Genomic DNA, 24,030 nt, shown 5'->3' with positions numbered 1-24,030 from the left:
GAATGGGAGAAAATAGTTTCAAATGATGCAACCGACAAGGGCTTAATCTCTAGAATATATAAACAACTTATACAACTCAACAGCAAGAAAGCCAATCAATCAATGGAAAAATGGGCAAAAGACCTGAATAGACTGTTCTCCAAAGAAGATATACAGATGGCCAGCAAACACATGAAAAAATGCTCAACATCGCTGGTTATAAGAGAAATGCAAATCAAAACTACCATGAGATACCACCTCACACCAGTCAGAATGGCCATCATTAATAAATCCACAAATAACAAGTGCTGGAGGGGCTGTGGAGAAAAGGGAACCCTCCTGCACTGTTGGTGGGAATGTCAACTGGTACAGCCACTATGGAGAACAGTTTGGAGATACCTTAGAAATCTATACATAGAACTTCCATATGACCCCGCAAATCCCACTCTTGGGCATCTATCCGGACAAAACTCTACTTAAAAGAGACACATGCACCCGCATGTTCACTGCAGCACTATTCACAATAGCCAAGACATGGAAACAACCCAAATGTCCATCGACAGAGGATTGGATTCGGAAGAGGTGGTATATATACACAATGGAATACTACTCAGCCATAAAAAGAACGACATAATGCCATTTGCAGCAACATGGATGGAGCTAGAGAATCTCATACTGAGTGAAATGAGCCAGAAAGACAAAGACAAATACCATATGATACCACTTATAACTGGAATCTAATATCCAGCACAAATGAACCTTTCCATAGAAAAGAAAATCATGGACTTGGAGAAAAGACTTGTGGCTGCCTGATGGGAGAGGGAGGGAGTGGGAGGGATTGGGAGCTTGGGTTCATCAGACACAACTTAGAATAGATGTACAAGGAGATCCTGCTGAGTAGCATTGAGAACTTTGTCTAGATACTCATGTTGCAACAGAACAAAGGGTGGGGAAAAAAATGTAATTGTAATGTGTACATGTAAGGATAACTTGATCCCCTTGCTGTACAGTGGTAAAATAAAAAAAAAAAGAAAAGAGAAGAGAAAAAAGAATAACTCCCATCTGTATTGATTATTATTGCAAGTTAGCAATGACATTTCCCCATGATTCCATGATTTCCATTTCTTGATAGGAAAATGGATGAGGAGAAAATGATGTTTGGGATTTGACACTGAAATAACGTATACTTAGAAAGAAATTTACTTATATCTCCTTCTTCCTCAACTTTTTCTTTTCTTTTTTTTTTTTTTTTTTTTGATGGGACCAATTCCCAGACCAGGGATTGAACCTGGGCCACAGTGGTGAAAATGCCAAGTCCTAAGCGCTAGACCACTAGGGAACGCCCTTCCTTAACCATTTTATGCTCAAAATTCTTCCAGTGTCTTCTCATCACAGTGAGATTAAAAATCCAGAGTCCTTACAATGGTCTTCTATCAGCCACACTGGCCTTTTGATGTTTTGAACCTTTGCTCTTCCCCACAAATATCCACTTCCTCATTCATTTCACCAAAGAATGTAATTACCCTGTGTAAAATATCACCTCCAGCGCTCTATATACTAATCCTACTTTTTTATCTTACATAGCAATACCCAACATTATATATGTGTTTATGGTCTTTCTTTACTGCCTCACTAGAATGTAAAGCTCCATACAAACAGTAAATTTCTGTTTTGGAAACCTTTATACTTCTAGCTCTTAAGGAATGTTTTGCACTGTGAACCTCTCAACAAATAGTAATTGGGCAACTACTACATTAAAATATTAATTGGAATTCCCACTGTGGCTCAGCAGTAATGAATCCGACTAGTATCCATGAGGATGCAGGTTCGATCCCTAGCCTTTGTGGGTTAAGAATCTGGCATTGCCATGAGCTGTGGTGTAGGTTGCAGAGGCGGCTTGGATCCCATGTTGCTGTGCCTGTAGTGTAGGCCAGCAGCTGTAGCTCCTTTTTTTCTTTTTAGGGTTGTGCCAGGGGCATATGGAGGTTCCCAGGCTAGGAGTCTGCTGTGTCCACCGCTGCAGGTCAATGGAGATCCTGAAGAGGGATGGCATGGCATACAAAACACACAAGACTCTTTTACATTTTAGAAAAGTGGGGAACCAGGAGGCACTCTGTTTCTTAGAACAAAGGCTCCTAGGCTTTAGCCCACATAGCTTTTATTAGTGAAGATGATGTAATTAGGTTAGTGGGCAGAAACAGGCACAGGCAGTTTTAAGGTTACCTCCTCGTGAGATTACAGAAGGCTACCAGCAACAGAGTCACTGGTGCATTTATCTAGAACACAATGCAGTTGCTTGCAGGACAGAAAAATGATTGTATTAGTCCCTTATTCTATCTTAGCAGAGACCCTGTACTTTAGAACCTGTCAGCATGTATGCCTATCTGACCATTGCCACCATAAGCATTCCTTGGCTTATTGTGCCCTTGCCTGTACCAAGTCTGCCTTCTGCAGAGCTCAGCAGTTCAGTGGTCTCTAACAGGGGTCCAGTTGAAGCTATAGCTGCCAGCCTATGCCACAGCCACAGCAACATCAGATCCGAGCCGTGTCTGTGAGCTACACCATAGCTCACGGCATCTCTGAATCATTAACCCACTGAGCGAGGCCAGAGATCGAACCTGCCATCTCATGGTTCCTAGTTGAATTCATTTTTCTAAGAAGATATCTATATATCTATAGCGTATATGTTTGTGTGTTTTTAATGATTTTTATTTTTTCCATTATAGCTGGTTTACAGTGTTCTGTCAGTTTTCTACTGTACAACAACGTGAACCAGTCATACATAATGTATTGCATGAAAAGATGCTCAAAGTCACTAATCATCAGGGAAGTGCAAGTCCAAACCACAGGGAACTATCACATCACACCTGTCAGAAAGGCTGTTATCAAAAAGACAACTGATAACAGTTTGGCAAGGATGTCGAGGATCCATTCATTTATTGACAGATACTTAGTTTGCTTCCATATCTTGGCTATTGTAAATAATGCTGCAGTGAACATGGGAGTGCATATATCTTTTTGAATTAGTGTTTTTATTTTCTTTAGGTAAATACCCAGAAGAGAAATTGCTGGATCATACTATAATATGATAGTACTATTTTTAAATTTTTTGAGGAACTTATGTCACTCTTTTCCATTGTGGTTGCACCATTTACATTCCCATCAAGAGTACGTGAGGGTTCCATTTTCTTCACAATGCAGGATCCGAGCCACGTCTGTGACCTACACCACAGCTCATGACAACGCTGGATCCCTAACCCACTGAGCAAGCCCAGGGATCGAACCCACAGCCTCATGGATACTAGTCGGGTTCATTAACCACTGAGCCACGACAGGAACTCCATCTGCTTTGATGGATAAGGACGTAGTATATATACAAAATGGAATATTATTCAGCAGTAACAACCCCAGAAGCTTGCCATTTGCAACAACATGGATAGATCCAGAGAGTGTTACGCTAAGTGAAATAAGACAGAGAAAGACAAATACCGTATGACCTAACTTATGTGTGGAATCTAAAAAACAAACAAAACAGGCATTCCCATTGTGGCTCAGCGGAAACAAATCTGACTGGCATCCATGAGGACGCAGGTTCAATCCCTGGCCTTGCTCAGTGGGTTAAGGTTCCAGCATTGCCATGAGCTGTGGTGTAGGTCGAAGACATGGCTGTACAGCAGGGCAGCGACGTGGCTGTAGAGTAGGCCAGCAGCTACAGTTCCACTTCACTCCCTAGCCTGGGAACCTCCATATGCCATGGAAGCAGCTCTAGAAAAGGCAAAAAGACAAAATAATAATAAGTCAATGGAATGTAATATACAGCATAAGGAATATAGTCAATAATACTGAAATAATTGGGTATATTGACAGATGGTTACTAGACTTAGAGTGGTGCTCATTTCTTAGTGTGCTTGGTTTTCAAGTCACACCTGAAAGTAATTTTGTATGTCATACATACTTTTATATTAAAAAGTTACACTCTGCTTCCTCCAGTGGTGGCATATTACAAAACTATAGTATAAGATTGAGGACAGGACATTAATATTGGTAAAATATTATCAGCTAAAACTATATTTTTTATTCAAATTTGGCCAAGTTTTCCACTAATGTACTTTTTCTTTTTAAAGATCCTATCCAAGATCCAACTCAATTTGTTATTTCTTCCTAGTCTTTAAGCTAAAATTAGTTTTAAAAAAGTCCCTGGGAAAACAACTTTTAAATTAGTCAATAAATATCCTTAAACTTTTTTCTTTTTAATTCTAGCACCAAGGAATATCATTTTTGCTGGCTGACATGGCAATGAAAGTTGAACTAGCTAGATTGAGTTACCAGAGAGCAGCTTGGGAGAGTGATTCTGGTCGCCGAAATACCTATTATGCCTCTATTGCAAAGGCATTTGCTGCAGATGTTGCAAATCAGTTAGCTACTGATGCTGTTCAGGTTTTCGGAGGCAATGGATTTAATACGGAATATCCTGTAGAAAAACTAATGAGGGATGCCAAGATCTATCAGGTAATGTGAAAAAATGGTGTTTTTTTAAATTTCTTAAGGATTGTATTATTCATGAATGATGTGGCAGATTTTTGTCTATTTAAAGATTTTTATGGCACTAGTAAAAAGAAATAGTTATCATAGGTGGCTGTGAGCCTAAATCTTTAGAACTAATTAACTCAAAGAAGAATGTTACCTTGAAGTATACCCCTCAAGAGAGAACAGACTACGGAGTTCCCAGTGGTTAACAAATCCAACTAGTAACCATGAGGTTGGGATTCGATCCCTGGCCTTGCTCAGTGGGTTAAGGATCCAGCGTTGCTGTGAGCTGTGGTATGGGTCGCAGACGCGGCTCGGATCCCACATTGCTGTGGCTCTGGTGTAGGCTGGCAGCTATAGCTCCGATTAGACCCCTAGCCTGGGAACCTCCATATGCCGTGGGAGCAGCCCAAGAAAAAGGCAAAAAGACAAAAAAAAAAAGAGAGAGAGAGAACAGGCTAACAAAGTAAATGATATGTACACAATATCTGGATCAGCCTTCTTTGATTCTTTACATCCTAGCTAATTGTCATCCACTCTTTGCTCTCCTAAAAGTGTGCATATCATTTTAACTTAATTAAATTATTTTATTTTGAATCTTAGCTGACAACTCTTGAAATCATATTTGAAGGGTAAAACGCCAGCATTGAGGAGAAAGTGATATAGATGACTCTTCTAAATTAAATTGATGGTTAGAAAAACTTAAAAACAGGAATAATTTAGTAAATAAGACATAAATGCCCATGTCCACTTGTAGTTTAATTATAAACCATCCCTTGCTTCCCTCAACCTAGCAAATGATTTGACAAACCCAGTCATTTGAATTCTAGAGGTAGAATCATAGCATATTAAAGAAAAAAAGAAATTTAGGCAGTGTAGCCCCTCAAATTTAGCCTTGAAAAAAACGTAGGACCAGAATTTGTGCCTTATCCAAAGTTACAGGTTTACCTGGTAATACTCTCCCTTCCTTGGAGACTGTAATTATTGCTTTTCTGTGCCATCTGAACTAACAAATGGTTAGAAGTTTAAACTGGAAATGAGGGCTGGCTACTAGGAACACCCAAGTGAGCAAAACCAAATCCTTCCAGTGTCTTTTTCTTTAACAACTGTATTCCTTAGGTAACAAGGGAAAAAGATCAAATTTAAAAGTATGATTAGAAAATGGCTGAAGGTGGGAGTTCCCTTCGTGGCTCAGTGGTTAATGAATCTGACTAGGATCCGTGAGGATGTGGGTTCAATCCCTGGCCTCGCTTTGTAGGTTAAGGATCCACCATTGCTGTGAGCTGTGGTGTAGGTCAAAGACGCAGCTTGGATCCTATGTTGCTGTGGCTGTGGCATAGGCCAGCAGCTGTAGCTCCAACTAGACCCCTAACCTGTGAAATTCCATATGCCACGAATGTGGCCCTAAAAAGAAAAAGAAAAAGAAAGAAAGAGAGAAAGAAAAGAAAGAAAATGACCGAAAGTAACAACTAAATAAAAAGTTTTAAAAAATTGGTTAAACATTTTAGCAACATTAAACTTTTGATTTCCCAAACAGTTTTGGAAATGTTAATATATTTTGATGTTTTAAGACTGTCCTCCAAAATTTTGGTAAATGAGTTCTGTAATAATTTAAACTAATCTGTAGAGAACTGTGCATTTTCATAGGTCTCAGAAAATCAAGTTTCAGAACCACTGTAATCAACAAACCCTATATATGGTTTGATTCCGTGTGGTATTGCAAAAGAGCTTAGGGTACCAAAACATGAGTAAATCGAAGTATTTACATACTGAAGATATTTAACCTACATGAATTTTTTATTTTTTTGCAGATTTATGAAGGTACAGCACAAATTCAAAGGATTATTATAGCCCGTGAACACATTGGCCGGTATAAAAATTAACAAAATCACTATATGAACAATTGTTGAGTAATTAGAACCTGATCTACCATTTAAACTCCAGGAAAGACAAAGGGCTTTAAGATTTTTTTCCAGTAAAAATTTAAAAATAAGTACTCTATACTAAACCTATGCAACAGATTCTAATAGGTAGTTGTCTACATTTGTTTAACTTTATGACTTGCTTTTTCTATAATAGACTTGGTTTTATTAAAATTATGTGTTGTCCTTAGTTCTACTTACTTGAATTTCATTAACCTAGAAAAAATAAATGTTTTGTTATTTTGACCTCAAAATTAAAGTAACAGAAATTCCTTGGAATTTCAGTATTTTTCCAATGATAAAAAATTGCCTTGTAAAAGTATTTAGAATGTCCAAAGTTTACATTGAGAAAATATTCTAGGATTTAAATAACTTGCCAGTGGTTTTGTAGACTTAAGGGTTTTATGTTCATATTCTCCATTATACAATGACCAGAAGTTACTTGAAAATCTTTTTTAATTCTAAGCCCATGTTTCACTTGCTTTGTTGAAAATAAATCAATAAAGATTTACCTTAAATTATTTTTATATGATTCTGTTGGTCTCTGGTTAACCTTTGGTCTATAGTACAGAATCTCATTTCATGTGGATACATTGTAAAAATAAATAAAATTGTTTTGTGTTATGTATCTGTTCAATTTGTGTATATATTTATATTCTTTCCAAGAAGTTTTATTACTTCATGTAATAGTGTATACTTGATTTATTTTCTATGCTGGAAAATAATTCATGTTTTGATTTGTTTTTTATGTATTTGTGTACTTTTTTTTTTTTTTTTTGCTTTTTAGGGCTACACCCGCAGCATATGGAGGTTCCCAGGCTAGGGGTTAAATCAGAACTACAGCTGCCGGCCCTCAACACAGCCACAGCATCCAAGCTAGGCCAGGGATTAGAAACTGCAACCTCATGGTTCCTGGTTGGATTCATTTCCCCCATGCCATGACAGGAACTCCCATGTTTTGATTTTGAATTGGATGAAGTCATCTGTCCATTTTTCATTAGATTGCATTAGATGCCTCAGGAAATATCAGTATAATAATGAAAGAACCAAATGTGGATTTACTATTTCTTTGTAATTCTAAATAGCAAATGTGGCTAAAATATGTTATACTAAAATGATGTTTCTGACATCACTTATGATTTCCAATTCTGATACCAACTGAGCATCCACAGTTGAATCTTATTCTTGACAGGGATGGAGTAGGCACAGGTGGTTGTAGAAGTCCTAATAAGGGGCTATAGATAAAGAGGGAAACTTAGGGGAATTTGGAAGATCACTGTGAGTTATAATTGCTCAAGAAAGCCATCAGAACAAGGCAGGCTTGCTTGACTAGTGGAGGTGCTAGAATTGCCTCAGTTTCTTGGGTGGGGGATGGGATGAGGCCTGCACTTGGATTCAGACCAAGGGCAAGAGTTTGAGGACCACCTTTCTGTTGATTTGAATACACACCTTGCCGGGTACTAAGGAGGAGCTACTACTCCCAGAAAGGAAGAAACACGTCTTTTTAGACCCCTCCACTCCCCTTGGATGATAAAACTGTAGCCCACCTAATCCTCAGGGCAGACCCTCCTTGCCTGCCAGCTTGCATCTCTCACAAGCTTCCTATTTATGTATTTATTTATTTATTTGTCTTTTGTCTTTTTATCGCCACACCCACAGCCTATGTGGGTTCCCAGGCTAGGGGTCTAATCCGAGCTACAGCTGCCAGCCTACACTACAGCCACAGCAATGCAGGATCCAAGCCCAAGCCGCATCTGAGGCCTACACTACAACTCACAGCAACACCTGATCCTTAACCCACTGAGCAAGGCCAGGGATCGAACTCATATCCTCATGGATACTATCGGGTTCACTAACTGCTGAGCCACAATGGGAACTCCAAAAATTCACCTACATATTCTAAACCAAGTTTCTAGATGTAAAATATACCAAAGCCATATGATGAGAATATTAAAGTTGCCTTGATAGTAAGTATTAAGCAATTATACAACTATCAATTAAGACCTTTTCATCAGAATAACACAAATGAACTTAAGCTATTTAAGTAAAATGAACAAATGTAGTTTAAGTATATTGAAGTGCCTCATGGATCTGAAGGCTGTAATAGAGTCAGTTTTAGGCAGTGACCAGAACCCAAATAGTCTTTAGGAATCCATGAAGTAGTATTTTTCTATGTCTCAACTCTACTTCTCCCTGACATGTTTCATTTATTCTTTTTCTACAGCCTAGCTTTCTTTGCTTTTTTGATCCCACGATAGAATAAAACCTAATATGTATGTATTAGATTTCCTACCCCTTAAAAAACTGACTGGCTAGGGCCATTACAGCCAGGAGAATAGGTAGAACAACGAACATGATTGTTCGGTCTGTGAATGCACAGTTGCCGGAGAATGTCATGGTTTGCACATAGGTCAGAAGAATTCCCGGCATGGTATGGTGAAGAGAAAATATGGCTTATTGAGGTAAGAAATGCTGCAAGCACAGCAGGATGACTTCCTGACAATTGGGGAGCTGACCCTGAGCATGCAGGCATGTCTATTTTTATAGCCCAGGGATAGAAGAGGTTTTAGGATACCCCTGCAGTCCTGGCTGGTTGAGGGTATATAAGGCCCCCATAAGAGCAGGGATGAGATGAGGGCCACATACCTTTTCTAGTAGGGGGCAGAAAGGATGAGGCCATGTTGCTCTAGGTGGGTAAAGGGCATTACATTAAGATGGGTGGGACGATGATAAGGGTCTGATAAATCTTGTCTTGGTCAAAGGCTGTGAGTTCAATCCCTTTTTTTTTTTTTTTTGTCTTTTTAGGGCCTCACCCAGGGTATATGGAAGTTCCCAGGCTAGGGGTTAGGAAGTTGTTGACTCACCACCCACCCTGTCTAGGCACAATAATAACCACTTGCATGAGTTGTTTCATAGCAGAAAGTCCCAGTAAGGAAAGTGATGCTGCCCTGAAAACTAGGAGAATTTGGGAAGGGCCAATAGGAGGGAGGAGAAAACCAATCTCCCAGGATCCCTGGAATCCATCTTTGCTGAGAGATGCATGCACCATCAAGAAGGACCCTGAGTCAGATCACGTATAGGCCAAGCAAGATAATTGGCTAAGGGGAGGGAGTGGGATGGATTGGGAGCTTGGGGTTAATAGATGCAGACTTGCCTTTGGAATGGATAAGCAATGAGATCCTTCTGTGTAGCACTGGGAACTATGTCTAGTCACTTACAATGGAGCATGATAGTGTGAGAAAAAAATGTATACATGTATTTGTAATTTGGTCACCATGCTGAACAGTAGAAAAAAAATAATAGTCTCTTGGGGAAATAAAAATAAATAAAAAGATGGATTGCAAAAAAAAATAGTAATTGGCCAGAAACAACCAGGAAAATGACCCCATTACCATAAAACCTGAGGCTTCAAGCCACCTGGCAGAGCAGTTCTGGGTTCTCTTACCCTGCTGCTCTCCATCTGGGCACCCCTTCTCAATAAAGTCTTTTGCTTTGTCAGCACATGAGCTTCTTTGGACAATTCATTTCTGAGTGTTAGGCAAGGGCCGATGCTTGGGCTCTGGAAGGGGTCCCCTTTCCCACAAGAGAATGAGGGAACTAACAAGATGTGAAAGCTGATAAAAGGGAGAATTTGAAGGGAGTTCCCCTCGTGGTGCAGTGGTTAATGAATCCAACTAGGAACCATGAGGTTGCAGGTTCGATCCCTGACCTTTCTCAGTGGGTTAAGGATCTGGCATTGCCATGAGCTGTAGTGTAGTTTGCAGATGTGGCTCAGATCCTGCATTGCTGTGGCTGTGGCAGAAGCTAGCAGCTGCAGCTCTGATTTGACCCCTAGTCTGGGAACTTCCAAATGTAATTTATGAATAAATTTATGAATATATATATATATATAAACACATACATATTTAGTAGATACTTTTCTTTGGAGGGCAGATATTTTTATTTTTTGAAGAGGGAAACATACCAAGTTTTAAAAGTATCAGAGTGTTCAGTTAAGAGCTTTTCTTTCTTTTCCTTTTTTTTTTTTTTTTGCTTTTTAGGGTCCACCTGTGGCATATGGAAATTCCCAGGCTAGTGGTCTAATTGGAGCTATAGCAGCTGGCCTACGCCACAGCTCACCGAAAGGCCAGATCCTTAACCCCCTGAGCAAGGCCAGGAATCTGACCTGCAACCTCATGGTTGCTAGTCGGATTCATTTCTGCTGCACCACAACAGGAACTCTGAAAAGCTTTCCTTAAATCCTGTCCACCCATTTCTCACCCAGTAGGCAACTGCTTTGGTTCTGTGCATTCCCAGATATATCCATTTATTTTTTTCCCTTTGTTTCCCACACTGATAGTAGCATATGGTACATTGGTATATTGTTTGGTACATTCTGTTTTGGTTTTTACCTAACATACCTTGTAAATCTTTCCACAACAATGTTTGCAGCATTTCCTCATTCTTTTTATTTATTTATTTATTTATTTATTATTATTTTTTGCTTTTTAGGGCCGCACCCTTGGCATATGTCGAATCAGAGCTACAGCTGCCAGCCTATGCCACAGCCATAGCAATGCTGGATCTGAGCCACATTTTTGACCACAGCTCATGGCAATGCCAGATCCTTAACCCACTGAGCGAGGTCAGGGATCGAACCTGCAACCTCATGGTTCTTAAGTCAGATTTGTTTCTGTTGTACCACGATGGGAACTCCTCCTCATTCTTTTTAATGGCTGCATAATGAATACACCATAGTTTATTTAACCTTTTGATGGTTAAAAATATTTGTAATCTTTAGCTATTACAAAGACTGCTGCTATGAATATTCTTCCACATAAGTCACTTTATACCAAAGAGAGTATATCTGTAGAACAAATAGCTAGAGATAAAATTACTGAATGTAATTACAAGAATTTCTAGAACATTTGTTCCCTATATGTATTTCCATTTTGCTCACCATTGTACTCCCAGAACCTAGAATATTTGGCACATCCTAGGCACTCAAAACATATTTGTTAAATGAATTCATAAAGTAGGAAGGGAGGCTTGCTTTCCTTTACTTCAGCAGTTTGATTCAGTCTGAATGTTGCTTTTTGGATTTGATGCATTATTGTCTCTTTTTTTGCTTGGGCCCACAGCATGCGGAAGTTCCTGGGTCAGGGATCAAACGAAAGTCACTACAGTGACAACACCAGATCCTTAGCCCACAGCACCACAAGAGAACTCTGTGTTATTCTTATTTTGAGTGTTGCTTTTTCCAGGTTTGAATTTTTTTTTTTTCTCTCTCTCTCTCTCTCCCTTGGTTTCTCTCACTCCACAACACTTCCCCCTCATCTGATTTAGAGGTAAAAGAAAGCTGGGGGACTTACATTACTATTGTGAAATAAAATTCATATTTTGTGGCAAGACAGTAAATATTTAAACAAAAAAAAAGATCTTCTCTGCCCTGTGGTCTCCTCTTCCCTGCAATGTGCATTGTGTATCTGAATTACGTACGGACAAAACGTTCCTCATCAGCGGGAATAAATAGCAGCATTCTTATAGCTCCTTCCTGGTTCAGAGGGCTAAAAAAAAATCGGCCTTGTCACTGCTGAGTCTCTGGCTATAGCTGTGGTTTGGATTAGAGTCCTGGCCAGGGAAGTCTGCAAGCCCAGCCTGAGTCCAAAACCGATCAACCAAGGGAAAAAACAATATTTTCCTAGCATTAACATGATTAACTTCTTAGATTACACTCTTGGAGGAATTCCAGTTATGGCTCAGCAGAAAGGAAACTGACTAGTATCCATGAGGACACAGGTTTGGTCCCTGGCCTTGCTCAGTGGCTTAAGGATCCGGCATTGCCAGGAGCTGTGGTGTAGGTAGCTCAGATTTGACCCCTAGCCTGGAAACTTCCATATGGCCCTTCTACAGGTATGGCCCTAAAAAGAAAAAAAAACCCACAGAAAACCAACATTTAACTGTGCTTTGACTGTGGGCAGAACAGCTCTCAGAGATTTCCAAGTTGCTCTTCCCAAGTTATAACATCTCAAATTTAGCTCTAATAAAAAATTCCATATCTTTCTCAGATTGAGTGATTGATTTTTTGGCAGCACCATTTAACAAGATAGACTTTTTTTTTTTTTGGTTGTGCCCACGGCATATAGAAATTTCTGGGCCAGGGACCAAACCCATACTGGAGCGGGGACTCAAACTGCTGCAGTGACAAGGCCAGATCCTTAACCTGCTGTGCCATAAAGGAACTTGCAAGGAAGACTTTTTGTGGTCTTTTGTCTATTCAGGGTTGCACCTGCAGCATGCGGTGTGCTAGGGGTCCAATTGGAGGTGTAACTGCTGGTCTACACCACAGCCACAGCAATGTCAGATCCAAGCCACATCTGTGACCTACACCACAGCTCACAGCAATGCAGGATCCTTAACACACTGAGCAAGGCCAGGGATCAAACCTGTGTACCCACAGATAGTAGACAGGTTTGTTAACCACTGAGCCACGACAGGAACTCCAAAGAAGAATTTTTTTGGGGGGAGGGTTCTTTTCTGGGGCCACACTGACAGCATATGGAGGTTCCTAGGCCAGGGGTCGAATCCAAGCTGTAGCTTCAGGCCTACGCCAGAGCCACAGCAGTGCAAGATCTGAGCCATGTCTGCAGTCTACACCACAGCTCATGGCAATGCCGGATCCTCAACCCACTGAGCGAGGCCAGGGACCAAACCTACGACTTTATGGTTCCACTGAGCCATGACGGGAACTCCCAAGGAAGAATTTTTAAGATAAAAATTATTAGGGCTAGAAACATCATCACTTAATGATAAAGTGGCTTGACTCACCAGAAATAGATAGTTCTAAACTTAACATGCATTTAGTAATACATGTTATCCTAGCCTCAAACTATACCTGGGGTTAGCAATTGAACTAAGAGAGAAATAATGAAAGTTCTATCATCATAGTGGATTCAATATTTTCTCAGTTATTGATAGCTCACACATATCTCTGTGTAAGGAACTCTTCCCCAAATCCTTACTGAAAAAAGGGGTTTTTTTTCGTCTTTTGAGGGCCACACCCTTGGCATATGGACGTTCCCACGTTAGGGGTCTAATTGGAGCCATAGCTGCCAGCCTACGCCACAGGCAAGCCAGATCCCAGCGGAGCAAGGTCTGCGACCTACACCACACCTCCAGTGGAGGCAACACTGGATCCTTAACCCACTGAGCGAAGCCAGGCATATAATCCACAACCTCGTGGTTCCTAGTTGGGTTTGTTTCTGCTTCGCCATGACGGGAACTCCTGAAAAAAAAAAAAAATTTAAGAGTAGGTGCCAGTATTTTCTGGTAGGTGCTCAAAATACTTTTAAGGATTAAAGTCCTAAGAAAGCACAGTTACAAATAGCTGCATTAACACACCTAGCAAAGCTGAATTCGATGGAAAGCTTATAAGAAGCATAACGGTGTTTCCTTTTCAAAAACAATCTCCAAATATTGCAAATATTAGAACTTCCTGAAAGAGGAGGGAGTAGCTGAGAGTTAGCCAACAAGAGCTGAATGTGAATATTTATTGCACACGTAATTACGGTGCAACTCTATTAATTACCAGGCATTTCAAAGATCCTCAAGAATAAACGATTTCTTAAAAGTTATGCAGATATTTAAACATTACTTAAAACAGTTTTAGATAAAACGGCGGTGTTTAAGGGACAAGAAAACGGGCTTAGAGACTTTAAGCACAGGCAGCGAGGACAGCCATGAGCAGCCGGTGGGGTCCTAGAGCAGCCTCGGGATCCCTCTTTCCTTCAGGCGGGAATGTGGTCACCTAAGTCTGGGCGCGGAGGGGACCTGAGAGACGCTTCTGGGCAGGCGCGTGCTGCCTAAATCCGCCCACGAAAGAGCCAAGTTCTCTTTTCGGTGTCAGACATGGTGAGTGTGGACGTGTATTGCATTGCTGTCTGGATGGCTCGGGAGGAGCCTGGGAAGGGTGATAATAAGCATTTTAGTGACCGGTGGGTTGTTTACTAAATATTGGAGAATGGTGGCGTTAAGATAGAGGTCTTGGGAGTATTTTTGAGAGCGGGAGAGAGGGTGAAGTATTATTCAGCGTTTTCTGCAGGCCTTGCAGGCGTAGTTGCCGCCTCTGATTTTATCCAGACTTCCTGCTATCGATCGGGCCTCCTGGTTCAACAACCGGATTTCTTAATTTCCTCCTAAAAACCGAGCAAGTCGGTAGAACCTTTTTCCTTCTATATGTAGATATGTAGGTTGAAGCATATATATATATATATATATATATATATATATATATGCTTTAGAATTATCCAATGTAATAAATGGAGTAATAAAAAAGAATTATTAAGATCTTTAGAATGATTAGTGGTACGATCTTGTTGACCTAGTAAATTTTAATGGGCAATGGGCTAGACAAGAAATTGACTATTATTTTTTTGTTTTGTTTTCTTTTTAGGCCTGCATCCATGGCATAGGAAAGTTCCCAGGCTAGGGGTCCAATCAGAACTGTAGCTGCTGGCTTATGATACAGCCACAGCAATGTGGGATCCAGGCCTAATCTGCGACCTACACAACTCGGAGCAGTGCCTGATCCCTAACCCAATGAGCAAGGCCAGAGATCGAACCCACATCCTCATGGATGCTAGTTGGATTCTTTCTGCTGAGCCACAACGGGAACTCTGAGAAACTCACTATTTTATTATTGATAACTGTTGTGACTTACTTCAAATAAAACAGTAAAGTACAGTCTTAGATATAGATCAAAAATGTGGATAACTAGAGCAGCATTCTCGTCCCTTGGGGACTTGTTGCATTTGGGGAAACAGGCTAAAGCTGGAGAAGGTGAGTCTAAAGGGACTGCTTCCTTGATAAATAACCTTTGAGGTATATGGAAGGTGCTTCGAAGTTCCCAGAATTTATACAATTTCTAGAGTTAAATCTCATTAAAGCACTTAACTCAAATTACAGAATAAATAGATTTTTATTTTATTTTGGTGTTCTCTGTGAAAGATAAAGACAGATGAAGGTAGTATTTTTGGGTCGATGATGAGCTGGCATGTATTCTGAATCTAAAGTTGATTAGTACTACTTTAGCTCTAGAATTACTCTGAGACCTGAAAAATACTTGGATCTTTATGAGGACTTTAGTGCCTTGGTTTTTCTTGGCCAGATAATTTTAAATTGAAAGTTTTCATATGGCAACATGAAATAAAAAGTTCAGATGTATATTGAACATATGCTCTGGGGTCAAATATTAAGAGATAACTTATGAAATCAATTTATTGTGGAAGGGTACACCGCAGAAGGATGTCATTATCAAGTCAGATGCACCTGACACCCTATTCCTGGAGAAGCATGCAGATTATATTGCATCCTATGGCTCAAAGAAAGATGATTACGTATGTATGCTTTTATGTTGAAAAGTTTATACTCTTAAAGATGTAGACCATTCTGTAAATAGATCAGTATGGCCCATGTTGGTATCTAACTCCTGCGTGCCAAAGCCTGAAGCTGTATCCTTGAGTATGGTGAATGCACCTTTGGATATCTGTTGAGGGACCATGGGAATTAACCATGTTTCTTACTTTGGCAGGCAAAGTAGATTCCCATTCGGCCCAGATCTGTATGAATTATGAAGTACGGACTAGATTACTATTTTTGTAGTTTAGACAATATTTTCAAGGTCAATGATGTGTTGGCATGTATTACCTGAGTTTACAGTGATGTGTAGTAACACTAAAGCTCTAGAATTACTCTGAGACCTTGAAAAAGTTCAGCCCTGAAGAATGGTTTTCCAAGTTTTCCTCTCTGGGACAGTCTTAGAAAAAATTAATGAACAACTTAATTGGAAGTAGATATTTTACTGGTGTAACAGTGGCTGTAGGGCTTTGTGTGTTCAGTATCTAAGCTGGCATCAATTCAAACTAACACATTAAAGTAATTCTGTATTTTAGGAATACTGTATGTCTGAATATCTGAGAATGAGTGGAATCTATTGGGGTCTGACCGTAATGGATCTCATGGGCCAACTACACCGTATGAATAGAGAAGAAATTTTGGCATTTATTAAGTCGTGTCAACATGAGTGTGGTGGAATAAGTGCTAGCATTGGACATGATCCGCATCTTTTATATACTCTTAGTGCTGTCCAGGTAAATGCTAAAAACTAAGTAGCCATGATAGTTTATTCTCTTACCTGAGAGTGGGGAAATTGAAACTAGGTATTAGGAAGGTGACAGAAACCAGTATCTTTTCATATGACATCTATTCTACAAGGTCAATGATGTGATGGCATGTATTAGCTGAACCCGAAGTTGATGTAACTCTAAAATTACACTGAGACCTTGGTAAAGTGTTTATCTTCAGTATACGTAAATATTTGAGAAATTGTCAGTGGACGTGTTTTTGTTTTAAGCAAGAAAAATCTTTAAGCCATGGAACTCTGGTTTATTAGACAGCATATTGTATCCTATCCTGAAAGACATAACCTAAGTCTTATAATAGAAACTAGCATTTCTTAAAGAAAGTAGTATTTTCTTTTTTTTTTTTTTTTGGTCTTTATAGGGTTACACCCACAGCATGTGGAGCTTCCCAGGCTAGGGGTCAAATTGGAGCTACAGCTTTCAGTCTACAGCACAGCTACAGCAACTTAGGATCTGAGTGACATCTGCCACCTATACCACAGCCCACGGCAACACCCGATCCTTAACCCACTGAGCGAGGCCAGGGATTGAATCTGAAACCATGGTTCCTAGTCAGATTCTCTTCTGCTGTGCCACAACAGGAACTCCAGCAAGTAGTATTTTCTACAGAATTTCATGTGGAACATATTCAAAGAATAACATAACGGATTATATAAATTGGCCAAAGCCCGTTTACCATATGTGTAGAAGCCTCCTTCATTCAGCTGTTTCTTATGTTGGAAAACCTTCCTGCATGGCATTTGATTCCCTCCAAGGCTGGCTATTTCCTCCCTTGCTATTCTCATCTTGCTTTATTTCTGGCAATACAAGATGCCTGTGGTTCCCTGCATGTACTCTGCCATTTCACCACTGTGCTCTTTTCCATGAAGTTTAAATTGTGGTATTAGTGAAGATCACAAAGATTTAAAGTCTGTGTACATTAGTTTATATGAATCTTGGAGTGCTGAGTTGACAGTTTGTAAGTAAAAAATAATACTTTGTGGTTAAAGGTTTGTATTGATAATACCTGTAATTTTATTGCATAGTAGAAGATAAGTGCATGTTTGAAAAGAGTTCACAATGCTTAGGGACATGCTTAATTAAAGGTAGTTGAGGAAGAACATTAGAACAAACTTAGCAGTGTTGAAGAGGTGTATTTACTTTGGTTTGTTTTTATTACAGATCCTTACTCTTTATGATAGTATTAATGTTATTGATGTAAATAAAGTTGTGGAATATGTTCAGAGTCTACAAAAAGAAGATGGTTCTTTTGCTGGAGATATTTGGGGTAATGTTCCTTTAATTCATTGCATCCAAAATACCAATGTAAAAATGTCCTGCTTTGGTGTATATCATAGAAATAAGCTTTGTTACAAATTCTAAAGTATGATGAATTGGGGGCTTTGCTAAAAACTTATAAGGAGATTTTTAAGTTTTTCATCTTTTCAGGTCCCACTAAGCAGCTGGTCTAACTGGAGTTAATGGTCTGCTGGAAGTTCCAGCATGCACTGTGCTAGTTATATCAGCATACAGGAGTACTGGAACAGAGGGGGCCAGTCTAAAAGATAAGGTAGGTGAAATTTTTTTCCCCAATATTTGGTGGCTTTGTAAAGTTTTTTAAAAAATACTTGCATGGAAAAAATAGTCAAAAAACTTTACAAACTTACTGAATATTTGAGTGGAGGGAGGGAATAGTATTTTACTTGATAAATGTAGATAATCTCTGCTTTAGGGCTGAATACAGTGCAGGCCGGAGAGACCAGCTGCTTCATGGGATGTGAAAATCTACTTTTATATATTAGGGTAAGTTTATTATCATTCTTAGAAATTGACTAGTCCTTTTCTGATTCCTTTCTTGGTGCTATGTGTTTTCTTACATTTTTGACAAAGCATTTTACTAGTTTTAATTAAGTTCTTAGAAGTAAAGCAGTTGCACTTCAGATTTAGCTTTCCCTCCTGGTGACCTAGATAGAAGTACATGTTAAGTCTGAATGAACTCTTGGAAATTTAACCATGGTAGTTGTATAGAGGTTGTTTATAATTTTTGCTATATATTAGCATCATCAGAAGCCTCTGATAATGTTTTGGTTTGATCCTTTTATAGGCGAAATTGATACAAGATTCTCTTTTTGTGCGGTGGCAACTTTGGCCCTATTGGTAAGTTTTTAATATTATATAGGAATATGATTAAGCTTCCAAGATTATTTTGGAATTTAATAGGCATTTGTGTGTGTTTTATTTTTTTTTCTATTACTCAATGAATTTATTACATTTATAAATGTACAATGATCATCACAATCCAATTTTATAGGATTGCCATCCCACAACCCCAGCAATTCCCTCCCCCCAAACTGTTTCCTTTGGAAACCATAAGTTTTTCAAAGTCTGGGAGTCAGTATCTGTTGTGCAAAGAAGTTCATTCTGTCCTTTTTTCAGATTCCACATGTCAGTGAAAGCATTTGATGTTGGTGTCTCATTGACTGACTTCACTTAGCATAATTTCTAGGTCCATCCATGTTGCTAAAAATGCTGGTATTTCGTTCCTTTTAATGGCTGAGTAATATTCCATTGTCTATATGTACTACCTCATCTTGCTCCACTCCTCTGCTGATAGACATTAGGTTGTTTCCAGGTCTTGGCTATTGCAAATATTGCTGCAATGAACACTGGAGTACATGTGTCTTTGTGAGTCATGGTTTTCTCTGGGTAGATGCCCAGGAGTGGGATTGCTGGATCAAATGGTAGTTCTATTTTTAGTTTTCTGAGGTGCCTCCATACTGTTTTCCACAGTGGTTGTACCAATTTAATAGGCATTTTTTTTCATTTACAGGGGAAGCTGGATGCTATTAATGTGGAAAAAGCAATTGAATTTGTATTATCCTGTATGAACTTTGATGGTGGATTTGGTTGCAGGCCAGGTTCTGAATCTCATGCTGGGCAGGTAATGTATCAATCCAGATTAAAATGTAGTGTTGATTTTGAAGGGATAGCCCGTGTAACTGGGGAAATACATTGATAGCATTTCATTGTGTTAATTATGAAGTTAATTTGATTGAATGTAGTAGTATAGTGTAAGATGTTGCATAAGAATTGTTAATTACTGGAGTTCCCGTCATAGCGCAGTGGTTAACGAATCCGACTAGGAACCATGAGGTTGCGGGTTCGGTCCCTGCCCTTGCTCAGTGGGTTAACGATCCGGCGTTGCCGTGAGCTGTGGTGTAGGTTGCAGACGCGGCTCGCATCCCGCGTTGCTGTGGCTCTGGCGTAGGCCGGTGGCTACAGCTCTGATTTAACCCCTAGCCTGGGAACCTCCATATGCCGTGGGAGCGGCCCAAGAAATAGCAACAACAACAACAACAAAAAGACAAAAAGACAAAAAAAAAAAAGAATTGTTAATTACTGATTAAGGAAGATATTTTTACAGGAGTTTTTATACAGTCCCCTGTTAGTGAAGTCCTCTGACCCAGGTAAACATAAGTAATTTTGTAGTTACCAAAAATACTTTGATTTTTTCCATTAGTGTTTTTTTTGTTTTGTTTTTTGGGTTTTTTTTTTGTTTTTTTGTCTTTTTGCCTTTCTAGGGCTGCTCCCTGCAGCATATGGAGGTTCCCAGGCTAGGGGTGTAATCAGAGCTGTAGCTACTGGCCTATGCCAGAGCCACAGCAACATGGGATCCGAGCCGCGTCTGGACCTACACCACAGCTCAGGGCAACCCCGGATCCTTTAACCCACTGAGCAAGGCCAGGGACTGAACCCTCAACCTCATGGTTCCTAGTCGGATTTGTTAACCACTGCGCCACTACAGGAACTCCTGATTTTTCCATTAGTTTTAAAGCAGATGAGAAAATTCTGTCCCTGTATTTTTGGGGCACTTATTTGCTTGTGCCAGAGGATGTTTTATTTATAAATTGTTGTCAAAGTTTGCTTTGCCAGGAAGAAATTGTGACAGTAGTATTTCATTGCAGAACTGGATTGTAGTAGTGTGCTTGGATTGTGTAAATGTGATGTTTGTGTTCGTGATTCTTACTGTTAGCAAATTTTTAGATAGAAAGTTTTATAATTTAAGTAGTTCTTATCACTGTGTTACTATGAAAAAATATACACATATACTTTATGTCTGTAATTTTAGATCTATTGTTGCACAGGATTCCTGGCTATTACTAGTCAGTTGCATCAAGTAAATTGTGATTTACTTGGTTGGTGGCTTTGTGAACGACAGCTTCCATCAGGTGGACTCAATGGAAGGCCAGAGAAGGTACTGTTTCTAAGACTTGCAGGTTTTGTTTTGTTTTGTGTGGCCATGGTATGCAACCAGCCTGTGGGATCTCAGTTCCCAGACTTAAGGATTGAACCCTTGCCACGGTGTTGAAAGTATTGAATCTTAATCACTAGGCTACCAGGGAATTCCCCAGACTGTTTGAAGTTTTATACCTTTGAGTGAGCACTGCATTTTTGTCTTTCATTTTTTTTCACTATTGCTCTTATAAATTGATGAGCTTCATTACCGTCCTACTTTGCAATTTTTCATTGAATCTCCTAAAAATGCTTTTGGCAAAAAGTAAAACAACGGGGGTTGAAATGCTTGTTAAACCCTGGTGTCCATGTAAAAGACATTCGTGAAGAAGAGAGAATAAATTCTTTGCCACATGTGCAGCAGGCTAGGGGTCAAATAGGAGCTGTAGCTGCAGGCCTAGACCACAGCCACTGCAACATGGGATCAGAGCCATGTCTGCGACCTACACTGCAGCTTACAGCAATGCCAGATCCTTAACCCACTGAGTGAGGCCAAGAATCGAACCAGCAACCCCATGGTTCCTAGTCAGATTTGTTACCGCTGAGGCACAATGGAAAGTCTAGTATAAATTCTTAAAGAATCTTTTCCCTTATTGTTCTGAAGCCTTTGTATTTTTTTTTTTTTTTTTGGTCTTTTTGCTATTTCTTTGGGCTGCTCCCACGGCATATGGAGGTTCCCAGGCTAGGGGTCGAATCGGAGCTGTAGCCACCAGCCTACGCCAGAGCCACAGCAACGCGGGATCCGAACCGCGTCTCCAACCTACACCACAGCTCACGGCAACGCCGGATCGTTAACCCACTGAGCAAGGGCAGGGACCGAACCCTCAACCTCATGGTTCCTAGTCGGATTCGTTAACCACTGCGCCACGACGGGAACTCCAGCCTTTGTATTTTTTAGGCATCAAAATGAAGCTATTTCATCAAACCTTTTAGTTCTTGTCCTATAACAGGGAATCAGTCATGCAATATTTTAAAGTTTTATCTGGGAGTCAGTACTATTAAAGCATGCATCTTGTACAGAAATCTCAATGTCCACTTAGGAAAGGACAATGGATCTGGCCAAATCAGAGATTTTGTTATAAAGTTGGATTATAGCATCATTTTGAAACTTAATTTTTTGGAGTTCCCTGGTGTCCTTGTGGTTGATGATTCACCTTTGTCACTGCTGTGGTTAGAGTTCAGTCCTAGGCCCAGGAACTTCTGCATGCTGCAGGTGTGGCCAAAAATAAAAAATTAATTTTTAAAGAAAAGGTTTTGTTTAGCTCTCACGCCTATGCTAAATTGGGTCTGTAAAGACCAGATGGTAAATATTTTTAGCTTTGTAAGACATATGATCTTGAAAGTACTACCCTGAAAGTGAAAGCTGCCGTAGATAATAATGAACGCGTGGTGTTGTGTTCCATTAAAATTACTGTAAACACACAAATTTTATAATAATGATTTTCTTGTTAACTAAACTTTTTAAAAATCATTTACACATCTAAAAGCTAGTAATGGTCTAGAGTTGACTCACTTGCTGGGCGCCTGACCTAAACTCTGATAGGGCATGGCAATGCGTTTATCTGGGTCATTTTTGTTTAGTTTCACTTGCTCAGTATTTCTATATCAGTTAATGGGTAGGGAAATAACCACAGGTGGTTTCTAGTTAAGATCCAGTGGAAAACCTGGGCAACTTTCAACAGAAAATCAATGGGGATTGCCAGAAACTTGCACTTACAGTTTGGGACAGCTTTCACTGTGCCTATAAATCACCCAGGGATCTTATTGAAATGAAGATTCTTACCTAGTCAAAGAAAGGTAAGATCTGCATTTTTTAAACTCAACTGTGATTTGAGGAGCCAGGGTGATGCGTGGACAACACTTGAAAATATTCATAGTTCCTGTGAGCCTTATTAATAGATAAATGTTTCATTGCAGATAGAAATCAAGGTGGATGGTTGTTGCTAAGTACTGAAACATTGACTTGGCTTTCTTTGGAATGGAGTGTTTGGTCTTTTCCAGTAATTATCTTCAAATTCTAAGCATCATATTTATGGATTTCAGTGTTTTGAACTTTGCATTGTGAATATATTCCTTGATTCCCCTCCCACCTCCAATATTTGGACTAGGAAATAAAATTATGACACCTTTTTGTGGCTTTTTTCTCTAGTTACCAGATGTATGCTATTCGTGGTGGGTGTTGGCTTCCCTTAAGATAATTGGAAGGCTTCATTGGATTGATAGAGAGAAACTGCGTAGTTTCATCTTGGCTTGTCAAGATGAAGAAACCGGAGGATTTGCGGACAGGCCAGGAGATATGGCAAGTATATTTTTGTTCATGGAATAATTTTTCAGCTTAGCTTTGTTTTATTCTTAAGGGTTCTAAGGGCTCTAGGTTTCCAGACTTAGAAATACAGGGCAAAAAAGGATGGTGTTTTCCAAGGTTGCTTTGAAAGGATGCTTTTTAAATTTCTATTAAAGAATTTTCATTTTGTAATAACTGTAAATTCTTATTTTTTTTTTAATAGGTAGATCCTTTTCATACTCTATTTGGAATTGCTGGATTGTCACTTTTGGGAGAAGAGCAGATTAAACCTGTTAATCCTGTTTTTTGCATGCCTGAAGAAGTACTTCGGAGAGTGAATGTTCAACCTGAACTAGTAAGCTAGATTAGATCCTTCGATGCAAAGGTCACTTGTAGTTTTGCCATCTTAATATTTTGGTATTTGAAGTGCTTAGCAAACTTAATGGCTATGATGTTAATATTTTGTACATGAATTGTGTTGATTTTAATAAATTATATGGTTATACATACTGTAAATTAAAGACCTTTATTGTATCTGCAGCTGTCCATTTTCTTCTGGAATGCTTTTATTCTGCATATATTTTGTTTATGTTTCAATGTGTTATGTGTCTCTAAAAGCAAACTTAGTTGGATTCTTTAGCTGAAGTCTTGTGTTTGTACTCCCTTGTTATATATAATTATAGTTAATGTAAATTGGTCATTATCAATGAGAATGTTAACTGAACTCCATATGAATTAAAAGATGAAAAAGATGCCTGAAATTGGAGTATTTCATACATTTGTGGTTACTGAATTGGTCATAAAATGATTTTAAAAATGGTAATTCACCGTAGCATTATAATCTGGGCTATACTTTTATGTGAGAATC

At 39.3% G+C, this 24,030-nt stretch overlaps 2 protein-coding genes and 3 non-coding genes across 8 annotated transcripts in view; all 5 read left to right on the top strand.

Moving 5' to 3' along the window:
• ACADM (acyl-CoA dehydrogenase medium chain) overlaps nucleotides 1-7,052 on the top strand; it is a 35,547-nt gene extending 28,495 nt beyond the window's left edge. For both annotated transcript variants that reach the window (XM_047788624.1, XM_047788625.1), the window contains 2 exons: nucleotides 4,240-4,488; nucleotides 6,318-7,052. In XM_047788624.1, coding sequence (XP_047644580.1) covers nucleotides 4,240-4,488; nucleotides 6,318-6,389 — 321 coding nt within the window. In that variant the 3' untranslated portion in view covers nucleotides 6,390-7,052. The remainder of the gene's footprint in view (nucleotides 1-4,239; nucleotides 4,489-6,317) is intronic.
• A 7,215-nt stretch (nucleotides 7,053-14,267) lies between these two features.
• On the top strand, nucleotides 14,268-23,925 carry RABGGTB (Rab geranylgeranyltransferase subunit beta). 3 transcript variants are annotated; one of them, XM_047788621.1, is made up of 9 exons: nucleotides 14,268-14,318; nucleotides 15,695-15,802; nucleotides 16,358-16,555; nucleotides 17,768-17,873; nucleotides 18,690-18,742; nucleotides 19,416-19,526; nucleotides 20,715-20,840; nucleotides 23,028-23,177; nucleotides 23,386-23,925. In XM_047788621.1, exons 1-9 carry the CDS (start codon nucleotides 14,316-14,318, stop codon nucleotides 23,524-23,526), a joined length of 996 nt encoding a protein of 331 aa, XP_047644577.1. In that variant the 5' UTR covers nucleotides 14,268-14,315; the 3' UTR covers nucleotides 23,527-23,925. The 3 variants fall into 3 exon arrangements, with proteins under 3 accessions (XP_047644577.1, XP_047644579.1, XP_047644578.1); XM_047788622.1 differs by lacking the exon at nucleotides 14,268-14,318 and adding an exon at nucleotides 15,066-15,245; XM_047788623.1 differs by lacking the exon at nucleotides 16,358-16,555 and having other exon boundaries at nucleotides 14,269-14,318.
• On the top strand, nucleotides 15,442-15,520 carry LOC125134795 (small nucleolar RNA SNORD45). The gene has a single exon (XR_007136794.1). It is a non-coding gene; the product is annotated as a small nucleolar RNA SNORD45 (small nucleolar RNA).
• Nucleotides 16,086-16,168, top strand: LOC125134798 (small nucleolar RNA SNORD45). Its single transcript, XR_007136796.1, has one exon. It is a non-coding gene; the product is annotated as a small nucleolar RNA SNORD45 (small nucleolar RNA).
• LOC125134796 (small nucleolar RNA SNORD45) lies at nucleotides 16,679-16,749 on the top strand. The gene has a single exon (XR_007136795.1). It is a non-coding gene; the product is annotated as a small nucleolar RNA SNORD45 (small nucleolar RNA).
• Nucleotides 23,926-24,030: the final 105 nt, after the last annotated feature.

Source organism: Phacochoerus africanus, chromosome 8, assembly GCF_016906955.1.
Source record: "Phacochoerus africanus isolate WHEZ1 chromosome 8, ROS_Pafr_v1, whole genome shotgun sequence".
NCBI lineage: Eukaryota > Metazoa > Chordata > Mammalia > Artiodactyla > Suidae > Phacochoerus > Phacochoerus africanus.
This window is presented reverse-complemented; position numbering and strand designations above follow the sequence as displayed.

What these genes read in the sequence shown, in the direction of transcription:
- RABGGTB (XM_047788621.1), top strand. An exon ending in TCAATGGAAGGCCAGAGAAG is followed by an intron (nt 20,841 to 23,027) that starts GTACTGTTTCTA and finishes TTTTTTCTCTAG; the next exon opens with TTACCAGATGTATGCTATTC. An exon ending in CGGACAGGCCAGGAGATATG is followed by an intron (nt 23,178 to 23,385) that starts GCAAGTATATTT and finishes TTTTTTTAATAG; the next exon opens with GTAGATCCTTTTCATACTCT.